Consider the following 13,056-nt stretch of genomic DNA (forward strand, 5'->3'; position numbering starts at 1 on the left):
TAATGTCAGTCGTCCGGACCCGGACAAATTGACTAACCCACTTCGATCCCCATCTTCCTCATCATCAACAACAAAGGCGTGGACGAATGGCTGTTAAGAGCTTCAGCCGAGACATTAATGTACACACCTCTTACTCTCACAATGTTGCCCCGTGAATGACGCCAATTGGCGTAAAACTCTCTAACGATAGTGAGGTTGGCCTTACCGTGGCCCTTCAAGATAGGCCCCTATTGCTGCACTTCTTAAATGGATTTCAGGAAATCTAGATACTTTTTGTTAAGCGTTCTGATGTTGATTGGATTTTCTGGAATATACTTCTTTGAACCTAGGATCTTTTCATAAGCTCGGAACGCCTTTTCACTAACAAAATTATCTTCCCAGGCAGCTCGGTCTATTGGTTCACCCTTATCTTCATCACTCATGTCACCATGTGGGAACTCATCATCCGAATCAGACTCGGACTTAGATTCTGCCATAGTTTTCTGCTTCCCTTTATCTCTCGGGTCACTCTGCTTAGAAGGTTGGCTTCTGATTTCTATCCCCTTTCTTGGCGGATTTGATGATGTTGTTGAAGTACCCCTCTTCACCATCCTTCTTACCAATGGTTCCTCCTCCTCTTACTTAGATTCATCAACTAGCTGCCTAGTCAGCAGTTCCTTAGCTTTCTCAGTTTGCTTCCTCTTGTTTGGTGGCTTTGGAGTACATGTAGCCTTTCCGGTAGGCTTTTTAGGCAGTTGTTTGTTATTATCTCTTTCTTGTTGTTTGGATGTTTTGCTTGTTGCTGCCATTTGATGAACCTAAATACCTGAAATACATAGGAATCAACAAATTAATGTGCAGAAATAGTGACATTTCAGAGATAGAACATCTGTACAAAAGCATGCACTTCGAATCAATTTTATGTCATACCATTCAGTTCTTCAGGAATACAACCCATGGCTTTCAATCAGGATGAAGTAACTGGTGCCTCATTTAAATTCACAAGTGAGCTTTGCATTTTTCATAGAAATTATGATGCACAACAAAAGGGTGATTCTATTCATGCTCACAAACCAAGTTCGATTACATATAATAACGCATTCGACCCCACACTTGTTCACTAGTAGATACCAATAAGCACAAAGCGCACAATTGCAGTTGTTGGACAATGTACTCCACAATACAACTAGTTTAGCAACTTGTTTTCATATAATGCAAACAGGTCGTTAGTCACTTGAATGTCGCATGTTCATTACATGCCTCAAAACATGAGTTGAATGAGTGGCGAGCACCCATAACTACGACACTTACAAATGATATACACAATTCATCAAACAACCCCACACTTATTCTCATGGCATATCAATAAACATAGAACGCACAGAATTCAAATTGAGTAACATTTTACACTTCAAGAGATTGAGAATGTGCATGATGTTTAATGTTTTGAACAATTTAGCATAGGAATAAAAATACTCCAACAGGGCTATACACAATCAAACAAATGACCCCACACATATTCACTAGCATATACTAGTGTCGCTCGGTTACTCAAACTTCACCGGCGCCTAAATTCACCTCACGGACAATTCGTCGAACATGTGGTATGCAATAGTTTTACCTAGCTTGTTCTAACAATTGGGCACTACGATTGCCCTCCCAAATTTGACGAGATGAAGGGAATTCTAGTTTATCATCTCACAACAATCATAAGCAACAAGAACAACACCCACCAGTCTCAAAATACAAATAAATTTTTTCAATTTTCCCTCTACATCACATGTGTTGTATTTCAAATTTTTAAGTCGTTAAGATCTACCCTACAGGAATTTGGGATGGGAATCTATTTCTACCAGTGATAGAGAGAAGAGGAGAGAGTTGGGAAAGAGAAGAAAAAAGAGGAGAGAAGAGAAATTACCTGTGATCGTTGAGGTGGGAAGCAGTAAGGGGCGACGTGATGAGGGAGATGAATTTAGGTGTTTGAAGTGTTTTAAAATAACACTTACCTGTGTTTGTGATCTTGGACGCGACGCATCCTAATTATTTTTCTAAAACTTTTTCGGATGCTGGTTGGGATGCGATGGGAGGACTTCACTGCCTTGAGCAGCTGGTCCGTGAATTGTTGATGCTGAGGGGGATACAACACATCCACCCTATTTTACCACAACTCACATTATATTTTTGTAAATACATACAAGAAATAAGTCCTAAAAAAATTAAAAATTCAAGGAACTCCTAGAAAAAAAAAACTAAAAAATAAAGATCAAACGGGAAAAATGAACAAACTACGAAAACAAAAGAAAATACTTGGGTTGCCTCCCAAGAAGCGCCTAATTTAATGTCGCGGCATGACTCAACATTTCATCATACGTCAACCAAATCTACCGAGGTCTTGTGACGTTTAATATCACCACCCCAATAGTGTTTTACTCGCTGCCCATTAACCAAGAATGTACCACTTGAATTATGTCTCGTAATTCAATTGTTCCATGAGAATTACACTTACCACAACGAAAGGGCCTGCCCAACGGGACTTAAGCTTTCCAGGAAAAAGCTTTAACCTTGAATTAAACAAAAGAATTTCGTGACACGGCACAAACTCACGATGTTGGATGTGCTTATCATGACACCTCTTGGTCTTTTCTTTATATAACTTGGCATTTTCATAAGCATGCAACCGAAACTCATCAAGTTCATTGAGTTGTAGCAGTCTTTTTTCACCAGCAAAGTCCATATCAATATTTAGCTTTTTGATTGCCCAATAAGCCTTGTGTTCTAGCTCAACGGGTAAATGACATGCCTTTTCATAAACCAACCTGTACGGAGAAGTACCTATTGGAGTCTTGTATGCAGTTCGGTAAGCCCACAATGCATCTTCTAACTTACTGGACCAATCTTTCCTATTTGCACTCACTGTTTTCTCCAAAATCTGTTTTACCTCTCTATTTGACACTTCAACTTGACCACTCGTTTGAGGGTGGTATTCAGTAGCAACCTTATGTCTTACCCCATATTTTGCTAGAACATTTTTCAACAATTTGTTGCAAAAGTGTGTTCCTCCATCACTTATCAACACCCTTGGAGTTCCAAAGCGTGTGAAAATGTGCTTCTTTACAAAGCTTACCACTACCTTTGCATCATTAGTAGGAAGAGAAATGGCCTTCACCCACTTAGACACATAATCGAATGCAACCAAAATGTATCTATGACCATTAGAGTATGGAAATGGTCCCATGAAATCAATTCCCCAAACATCAAAGAGCTCTACTACCAAAATACTTTGCAAATCTCGTTCCTCTTCGTGATTATACCCGTTTTTTGACATCTGTCACAATTTTTAACAAAAGCATGCGCATCTTTAAATAATTTTGGCCAGTAAAAACCTGATTGCATAACCTTTTATGCAGTTCTGTCTCCACCATGATGACCTCCATACAGAGAAGAATGACAGTCATGCAATATTGCATTCATCTCCTCCTCAGGGACACATCTTCTTACCAATTGATCTGCACATTGCTTGTATAGAAAAGGCTCGTCCCACATGTAGAATCTCATGTCATGTAAAAATTTTCTTCTATGATCAGCTGTGAATTCTGGTGGAGTCACCCCACTTGCAATGAAATTCACATAATCAGCATACCACGGGGTTTCATCCGAAGTGATGGCTAGCAAATGTTCGTCAGGAAATGTTTCTTTGATTGATTCTCCTTCAGTGACATGGCCTCGATTTTCTAGCCTGGATAAATGATCTGCAACCTGATTCTCTGCCCCTTTTCGATCTCGAATCTCCAAATTAAATTCCTGCAAAAGAAGAACCCATCAGATTAACCTTGGCTTGGCATCTTTCTTTGCAAATAAATACCTGATAGCTGAGTGATCTGTATAAACTATGACTTTGGTTCCCACTAGATAGGACCTGAACTTATCAAATGCCCATACTACTGCGAGCAACTCTTTTTCAGTAACAGTGTAATTCATTTGAGCTGGATTAAGAGTTCTGCTCGCATAATAAATGGAGTAATAGATTTTCTCCTTCCGCTGCCCCAAAACAGCTCCAATGGCTATATCACTTGCATCACACATCAGCTCAGATGGAAGTTTCCAATTTGGAGCAATGATAATTGGTGCAGTAACTAATCTTCTTTTCAGCTCATTGTCGCACCTCCTTTTTGCCGCGCCCGCGGGGCGCGTGGGGAGTTTCTCCAATTAAAGGACAGTCGAAACGGGATTTATTTAATTATTTTCAGAGTCGCCACCTGGGAATTTTAAGGCGTCCCAAGTCACCAATTTCAATCCCTGAATCGAGGAGAATATGACTCTGTTTATTATTCTGCGAACCAGAAATCCTGAGTAAGGAATTCTGTTAATCCGGAAGAAGGTGTTAGGCATTTCCGAATTCCGTGGTTCTAGCACGGTCGCTTAACTGTTTTTATTATTGGCTTAATTATCTTGATTTTATTAAATATATTGATGTTACATGATTTTACTACCGCTTATACTTATTGTGATTGAGGACCCTTCTTTGAATCGAATTACGCGTACGTATATTCGTGTTATAAATTTAAAAATGCGGAATTGTGTCACGCGTACGTGTACACGATAACTTTTGGTAATATATTTATTAAGCAATCATTTTTTCGAAATTGTGTTGAATCAAGAATATTTGTTTTTCTTAAATATTGAACCGCACATCGCGGGTTTTTATGAAATTAATTTAACGCCTTTGAAAAAATCCTTTTATTAAATATTCGCTCGAAATTGCGCGTACGCATAATCCGAATTTTGCTTTTAAAAATATAATCAGGGTACGCGAACGTATCCCTAATTGCGCAACATTATTGTAATGATATTATGTAATTTCCACAAAATGTTTGTTATATCACGAGAAATTTCCTTTTAAGACCTTTTAATTCTTGAGAAAGAATTCACGATTTATTAAATGTTTCCCATTGATTATAATTTCCGAATATAAATTATATTCATTCCAACTATTCAAATTCAAAGGACATAATAAAAATATGATTAAGACTATCTTTAAAACAAATATGACATATATATATATGCCAAAGAATAAATGGCATATGAAACTGAAAAATGAATGATTCATAAAAGAAAGAAATATTTTCCAAGAAATTTCATTATTTACTTAATGCAATTTCTATCTTTTGCTTACCATTGATTTAAAATGTTGCAATCTGTACATGTACGTCTCAACTTATTCTCATATATTCGTTTTTAATCGAATAGGCGAAATTATTATAATTGATTTTGCTTATGGTTAAACGTAAATGTATATATAATCAACCCTTCTTACTAACTTTCACATTATAACCTCCTAGGCCATTTGTTATTTTGAGAAAGAGAACAAATCTACCTAATTGACTTAATAAAGTAATATTGCCTACAACATTATTCACCCTGTTTTGACGTTTGCAAACATAATGGAGGATAATAATGCAACTTCCAAATATTGGTGTTAACCATAATCATTATTATGCCATATATGAATTAAGTACAATCAATCATCATCTAGCCTTAATCCACATACAAACAATCGAAATACACTAACCACTCATTTCTTTATATTCCCGGACTACTTTATACCTGTCTAACAATGTCGTAAGACTTAATTAATAACCAACCTCGTGCCATATTCCCTATCTTAACAATTCAACCATAGTTATACCTTAATGAAATTCTGGAATAGATAAAATTATTACAATACTTATATGAATTTCAAAAGAAAATGATCAATTGATAATTAACATGTCCAGCATACCTCTATATGAAATAACATGAAACAAAACTGAAATTTAAAATAACAAACTTAGATAAACGGAAAAATAGAACTGCAATTCAAACTTCATTGATTTATCATGCCGAATCTCTTTCCAACATAGAATTTAAGAAAGATATGTACCTGGAAATGGAGGTAGAAGAAGTAAGTTTCAGCAGTTGCAGCAGTAACAAAAACAGCGAAATACCAGTATTCCCACAGATTTGAGCAATAATAAGATCCGAAGAGAAACAGATGCACAATACAGTTATTTTTAACTGGACACTTCAGATGTTAACTGAATCAGTGGAACCAAGTAAGGATGAACAGATTCAACAAAAGAACAATATTTCAAATCTCAATTTCTTTTCAGTTTCAAATTCCCATTTTTTTTTTGATTTTTTCTGTTTTTGTTGCTGTATATCTGTGTGTGTGTGTGACTGCCCTTTTGTTCCTTTTCTGTTTCTTTTTCCTCTCCTAAAATCTCTCAAACTCTCCTCTTCTGAAAACTGATCCTAAAAATCTATTTGCTTCCCCAATTTCACACTCTCTTTTCCTCTTAAAACTCTTAAAGACTGCCCTCTTAGAATTCCTTCAAAACTCTCCTCAAAAATTCTCTCTCTGTCTTTCAAAAACTGATAAAAAAAAACCTCCTTTTAAGGTCTGTCCAGCTCCTGTATTTATACAGGGCTGGTTCCATACCAATTAGTATTGGAGGGACCCTTTATCCCTTTAACAACCAGAAAGTTTCCATTGAAACTTCTTTTTAATACTTTATGTGATCCTAACATGATTTTCAGCAGCCCCATTATCCCTTGTTCCCCCTTTATTACTTAAATATAGCCATTAACATTACATTATAATACACTAGCACTAACACCCTGTTTTTTACTGTTTCATTCCAGAAATGCCCCTGACCTACTGTTATTACTTGAAAAATCAGAACCCACTGTAAAACAGATTCTACAATCTGTATAGACTTAACTATCCTTCTGATTTACAGCTATAACCAATTCTATGATTTTGAGACAGTATATTACATTTCTAATAACTGATTGACAAAAACTGAATTTAAACAGGGAATTCTCAACTGAATACTGAATAAAAACAACCTTAACATTATACAGAACATGCAGAATTATTTCAACTGGAATTCAAAACTGAATTAAAAGCAAACAAATACAGGAGCATTATCAATATACTGACAATGTCCTGTTTAGAAAACAACAATACAGCATACGTTTGAATTCATTGATTCACAAACAAACATTGATTTAATTGACGAGTACTAATCAATTGACTATTTACAACATTTGTCAATAATTAGTCTGAACAATAGAAGCAGACTGTTTCAGTCAACATTTTCAGAAATGAAAATTCGTAATATAACTAATCGACGAACTTAATCGAGTCGATTACACACATTGTAAACAATCACAACCAACAGAAACAGTTCTCATTTCAAATCAAATAGACGAGTAGGAGACAGTATGACAATAAAAGATGGGAAAGTTACACAGACTAAAACAAACACAAAAATACACGTATAATACACAAAATAAATAGAAAAATACCTTTGAATCTTCAATTTTATTCCGACTCGAACTCAACTTGGATTTGGACTTTGTTTGAAATCAAACTGACCTTAGTCGAAGTATTTTCTACTGAAAATACTTCGACTAAGGTCGATTAAACCTCAATCTTCATTTAATATGCACAGAATCCAAAAGTTTGGTATTTTTAGGGTTTCAGGTTCTTGGATCTTAAATCCGAACATTTCAGGGCAGATTCAAAGGGAACCAAACATGATATAAGGGTGAGGGTAGCCTAGGGGTCATTTGGTGTTAATTTGAAACGGATCTGAGTTTGTTCTTGTTTGGTCCGAATCTTCAAAAGAAGATTCGAGAAGTTCCGAACTGATTCGAACCAAACAAACGATAGATCCATATTCAGGGTGACTAGGGGAAGCTGTGGTGTCGATTTGGGACTGTTAGGTCTAGATCTGAACTTGGCTCGAATCTTCAAATGAAGATTCGAGAACCTTCAGGGAGATTCGAACCAAGCCGATAACATATTTGGATAGAGGAGGTTCAAGGGGTTCTGGGGTGTTATTTTGGTGACCGGCGGCGTTGATGCCGCCGGGTTTCAGGCGGTGGAATCCTAGGGCGGCTAGGGTTAGGAGTGGGGGTTTGGGGGATGATGATGAACAGTGTAGGAGGGGGGGGTGTTCAGTTAGGGGCCGGGTAGAGGCTTGGGATTTATATAGGGGTGGGGTGGACTGGTATCGTCCGTTGGATCAAGCAAGATGAATGGCCAAGATTAATTCATTAAATCAAACGACGTCGTTTGGTTCAAAGTTGGGGTCGGACTGAATCGGGTTAATGGATCGGGTAACGGGTTACGGGTAAGGGTAGTGTATCTTGACCGTTGGTTGAATTTAATCCAACGGCCCTTGATGAGAGGTGACCAAACGACGTCGTTTGGTCTTAGCTTGGGACTGGGGCAGACTTGGGCTGTTCGGACTGGGCTGTGGGGGGAATTAATTCACTTGGGCCTGGATTTTAATCCAGGTCCAATTTCCTTTCCTAATTTTATTTTAAAAAAAAAAATCCTAATAAGAATTATAAAACAATTTTTAACCTTACACAAAAATATTAATTACTTCATAACAATTGTTTAACACATAGACAAAACATCAATCACATAGTGAAACATTTAAAATAGAACCAATGCATATTTTTTGTGATTTTATTTAAATTAACTTAATTAAATGCATACTTAAATCCTAGATGAAACATGTATTTTTATTTTAATTTTGTTTAATTATAACAAAGCAAACATTTTACGGACATAACAAATATTTAACACCACGCAAATTCAGAAATTACACAGTAAAAGAAATTTATTTTGATTTATTTTGGAGTAGTTTTTCGTAAGGCAAAAATCACGTGCTCACACTCATCAAATGCTTTCAGACAAGCATCATCAAACTTGAAGGATGTATCTTTCTCAAGAAGCCTGCACAAAGGAGATGAAATTTTTGAAAAATCTTTAATGAAACGACGATAAAAACCTGCATGGCCCAAGAAACTGCGAATGCCTCTAACTGATGTCGGTGGAGGTAATTTTTCAATTGCTTCCACCTTTGCTGTATCTACCTGCAATCCATTCTTGGACACTCTATGCCCTAGGACTATGCCTTCTCTTACCATGAAATGACATTTTTTCCAATTTAGTACCAAATTTATTTCTTCGCACCTAGCAAGTACCTTGTCAAGATTCATTAAACATTCATCAAAAGAACATCCAAATACAGAAAAATTATCCATAAATACTTCCACAAATCTTTCAACCATATCAGTAAAAATAGCCATCATATACCTTTGAAAAATCGCAGGTGCATTGCAAAGACCAAATGACATTCTTTTAAATGCATATGTCCCATAGGGACATGTAAATGTGGTCTTCTCTTGGTCCTCTGGGGCTATAACAATCTAATTATATCCCGAGTAACTATCCAAAAAACAGTAGTATTCTTGCCCAGCTAATCTATCAAGTATTTGGTCAATAAAGGGGAGAGGAAAATGGTCTTTTCGGGTGGCATTATTCAATTTTCTATAATCTATGCAAATCCTCCACCCAGTAACAGTTCTAATGGGAATCAGATCATTGTTTTCATTTGTCACTACGGTCATTCCTCCTTTCTTTGGAATACATTGGACTGGACTTACCCATTTGCTATCAGAGATTGGAAATACAATACCTGCATTAAGCCATTTAATCACTTCTTTTCTTACCACCTCTTTCATGTTAGGATTTAGGCGGCATTGTTATTCTATGCTCGGCTTGTGTCCTTCCTTCATGAGAATTTTATGCATGCAAAAAGCTGGACTAATACCTCTTATGTCAGACATTGTCCACCCAATTGCTCTTTTATGCTCATGTAGTACTCTCAGTAATTTTTCCTCCTGCAATTCAGACAAGTCAAAAGAAATAATAACAGGTAACGTATCAGAACTACCCAAATAAGCATAATGAAGGTGAGAAGGTAAAGGCTTTAGTTCCAATTTTGTAGCTTCTTCAATTGATGGCTTCGGAGGAGGACCATTTGGCCGGTTCAAAGGCTCAAAGGGATGTAAACCTTTCATATATTCACATGATGCATTCAAAATATGCTTCATATATTCAACCTCATCATTAATCTCCAAACTCTCGAACAACACGATTGCTTTCTCTAAAGAATCCTTCAAATATACACTTGGGGAATAAGTTGCTCATCCATCTCCATGACAGATATCATAGACAATTCTTCATAATGGCGAGGAAGTTGAATTGCTTTGTATACATTAAAAACAGCTTCCTCGTTGTCAACTCTCATGATCATTTTTCCCTCTCTTACTTTAATTATAGCATCACCTGTAGCCAAGAGAGGTCTTCCCAATATAATGGGAACTTTTTCATCTGCTTCAAAATCTAAGATAATGAAATCAGCGGGGAAAATGAATTTCCCAATTTTCAGCTGCACATCTTCAATCACCCCTTCTGGGTAAGCTATGGACCTGTCTGCTAGTTGCAATATTACAGTGGTGGGTTTTGGAGCTCCCAAACCCAATATTTTGTATAAGGACAATGTCATCAAATTTATGCTTGCTCCCAAATCACAAAGTGCATGGCCTACATCAACATTGCCTATTCTCACAGGGATAGTAAAGCTGCTAGGGTCCTTAAGATTTTGAGGATTCTTATTTTGGACCCTTGAAGTGCACTCCTCAGTAAGTGCGACTGTTTCAAATTCAGTCAGTCTCCTCTTGTTAGCCACAATATCTTTTATGTATTTGGCATACTTTGGAATATCACCAATCGCATCTACCAACGGAATATTCAATTAAATCTGACTCAGCGGTGATGAAATCAGCGGGGAAAATGAATTTCCCAATTTTCAGCAGCACATCTTCAATCACCCCTTCCGGGTAAGCTATGGACCTGTCTGCTAGTTGCAACATTACAGTGGTGGGTTTTGGAGCTCCCAAACCCAATATTTTGTATAAGGACAATGGCATCAAATTTATGCTTGCTCCCAAATCACAAAGTACATGGCCTACATCAACATTGCCTATTCTCACAGGGATAGTAAAGCTGCTAGGGTCCTTAAGATTTTGAGGATTCTTATTTTGGACCCTTGAAGTGCACTCCTCAGTAAGTGTAACTGTTTCAAATTCAGTCAGTCTCCTCTTGTTAGCCACAATATCTTTTATGTATTTGGCATACTTTGGAATATCACGAATCATATCTACCAACGGAATATTCAATTAAATCTGACTCAACATAGAGAGAAATTTGTTGAACATGCGATCATCATTCTTTTTCTGCAATATTTGTGGAAAGGGTGGTGGTGGCCTTGGAACATTCACAAGTGCTGAAACTGTATCATCTTTCTTTGCTTCCTGTGTTGTTTTGGGAATCAATTCACCCTTAGGTATGGGCTTGTCTTTTTTCTTCTTTGGAACTTCTTCTAATTCCCTTCCATTTCTAAGTGTAATTGCACTAACTTGCGGATTTTTCTCTGTATCACTTGGAAGAGTACCTGCAGGACTAGTATTTTGATTTGCAGCTAGCTGTCCCATTTGTCTTTCAAGATTTCTGAAATCAGTTCTGAGTTGTTAATTCTCATGCAACAATTTCTTCAACAAATCATTTGTACTTTCTTCTACCTGTTGGGGTTGATTAAAATTTTCTTGGGGTCTATGTTGATTCTGATTTGATTGATTTCCACCCCAAGAGAAATTAGGATGATTTCTCCAATTTGCATTGTAAGTGTTCCCATATTATGCCTGTTGGTTCATCGGACCTCTGCTTTGTTGTCCCACATAATAAATAGATTCAGGATTCGTTGGGCACATGTCACTTGTGTGATTATCACCACACATTTCACAACAAATCGACATTTGTTGAACATGTTGCAATTGTTGTGTCTAGTTCATTGTCATTCTATTCATTTGATTTGCCAATTTTGCTATATCTACTCTCATGGCTGAAAAATCATCAAGTTCAAGTACCCCTACTGCTTTTTGTTTCATTGCTCTCCTTGGTTCTCCCTCACCTTGCCAATTATGATCATTAGCAGCGAAGTTGTTTAGCAGAAGTTGTATTTCACTATATGGTCTCGCCATGCAACTACCTCCACAAGCTGAATCAAGATTTATCTTTGAAGTCTCATCTAATCCATCAACAAAAGTATGGCCCAATACCTCATCAGTTTGACAATGATGCGGACAGTCTCGGAGTAGTTTCTTGTATCTTTCCCAAGCTTGGCGAAGAGTCTCACCATCCCGTTGTTGAAATCCAAGAATCTGGATCCACAAAGACTTTGTCTTTTTTGTGGGGAAAAACTTGATTACGAATTTCTTTGCTAAATCATCCCAAGTATGGATTGAATTAGCAGGCTCCTTATGCAACCATTCTTCAACTTCCCCCAACAATTAAAAAGGAAACAAGGTTATCCTGACATAGTCCTTGGAAATATTTGGATAGTTGTAAGTATCCGTGATTTCCAAAAAATTCTGAATGTGCCTCTGCGGGTCTTCATGAGATAGACCTACATATTGCCCAGTGGACTAAATCAGCTGTACCATGTACTGTTTAAGCTCAAAGTGACCAGTGATATCAGGCTTGACAATAGCCTGGGTCATATTAGCAAGATTTGGCCTTGCAACTTCTATCACTAGACGCCCTCCATTACCTGCCATCACTGTTGGCTGTGGTTGAACTAAAATGTCCAACTCTCTTTCTGTTTTGTATCTAGATTCCTACTCATTCCTTGCTCTATGAAGTGTTCTTTCAATTTCAGGATCAAGAGGGAAGCGATTGCTTGTGCTTCTACTCCTCCGCATTCAAGAGAAGAGTCTGCGTGACACAAACAAAGTGAACTGAAAATTAATACTTAAAGCAATAGCTAATAAAAACTTAACTTAGTCAAGTAGCTAATTTCCAAGTTCCCCGGCAACGGCGCCAAAAACTTGTTGCGATCAAAACACTCACGCAAGTGTACGCAATCTTCAAGTAATATAGTAATAAGTAGAGTATCGTTCCCACAAGGACTTGTGATTAACTTATCAACTGATGCAAACTCAAACAATTATCAATTCAAGCTAATTCATTACAAAATACATAAATAACCAATTTACAATTTAACTAGTAATTTAACAATAATACTACGCATATTTACTACGCCACTTATGAAGTTTTCTTTCAACAATTAATAAGAGAGATATTCTAGGGTTATGGGCTTACTAGAGATCATG

At 37.0% G+C, this 13,056-nt stretch overlaps 2 protein-coding genes across 2 annotated transcripts; both read right to left on the minus strand.

The window, feature by feature from the left end:
* Positions 1-617: 617 nt before the first annotated feature.
* Positions 618-3,304, minus strand: LOC138889845 (uncharacterized). Its single transcript, XM_070173182.1, has 3 exons — positions 2,894-3,304; positions 2,486-2,779; positions 618-797 (listed from the first exon to the last, which is right to left on the minus strand). Exons 1-3 carry the CDS (start codon positions 3,302-3,304, stop codon positions 618-620), a joined length of 885 nt encoding a protein of 294 aa, XP_070029283.1.
* A 74-nt stretch (positions 3,305-3,378) lies between these two features.
* Positions 3,379-11,379, minus strand: LOC138889846 (uncharacterized). Its single transcript, XM_070173183.1, has 9 exons — positions 11,076-11,379; positions 10,155-10,621; positions 9,654-9,999; positions 9,025-9,089; positions 8,829-8,913; positions 6,939-6,967; positions 6,796-6,852; positions 6,648-6,704; positions 3,379-3,780 (listed from the first exon to the last, which is right to left on the minus strand). The coding sequence occupies exons 1-9, from the start codon at positions 11,377-11,379 to the stop codon at positions 3,379-3,381; spliced, it is 1,812 nt and encodes a 603-aa protein (XP_070029284.1).
* Between the last annotated feature and the right edge of the window lie 1,677 nt (positions 11,380-13,056).

This window comes from Nicotiana sylvestris, chromosome 4 (genome assembly GCF_000393655.2).
Source record: "Nicotiana sylvestris chromosome 4, ASM39365v2, whole genome shotgun sequence".
NCBI lineage: Eukaryota > Viridiplantae > Streptophyta > Magnoliopsida > Solanales > Solanaceae > Nicotiana > Nicotiana sylvestris.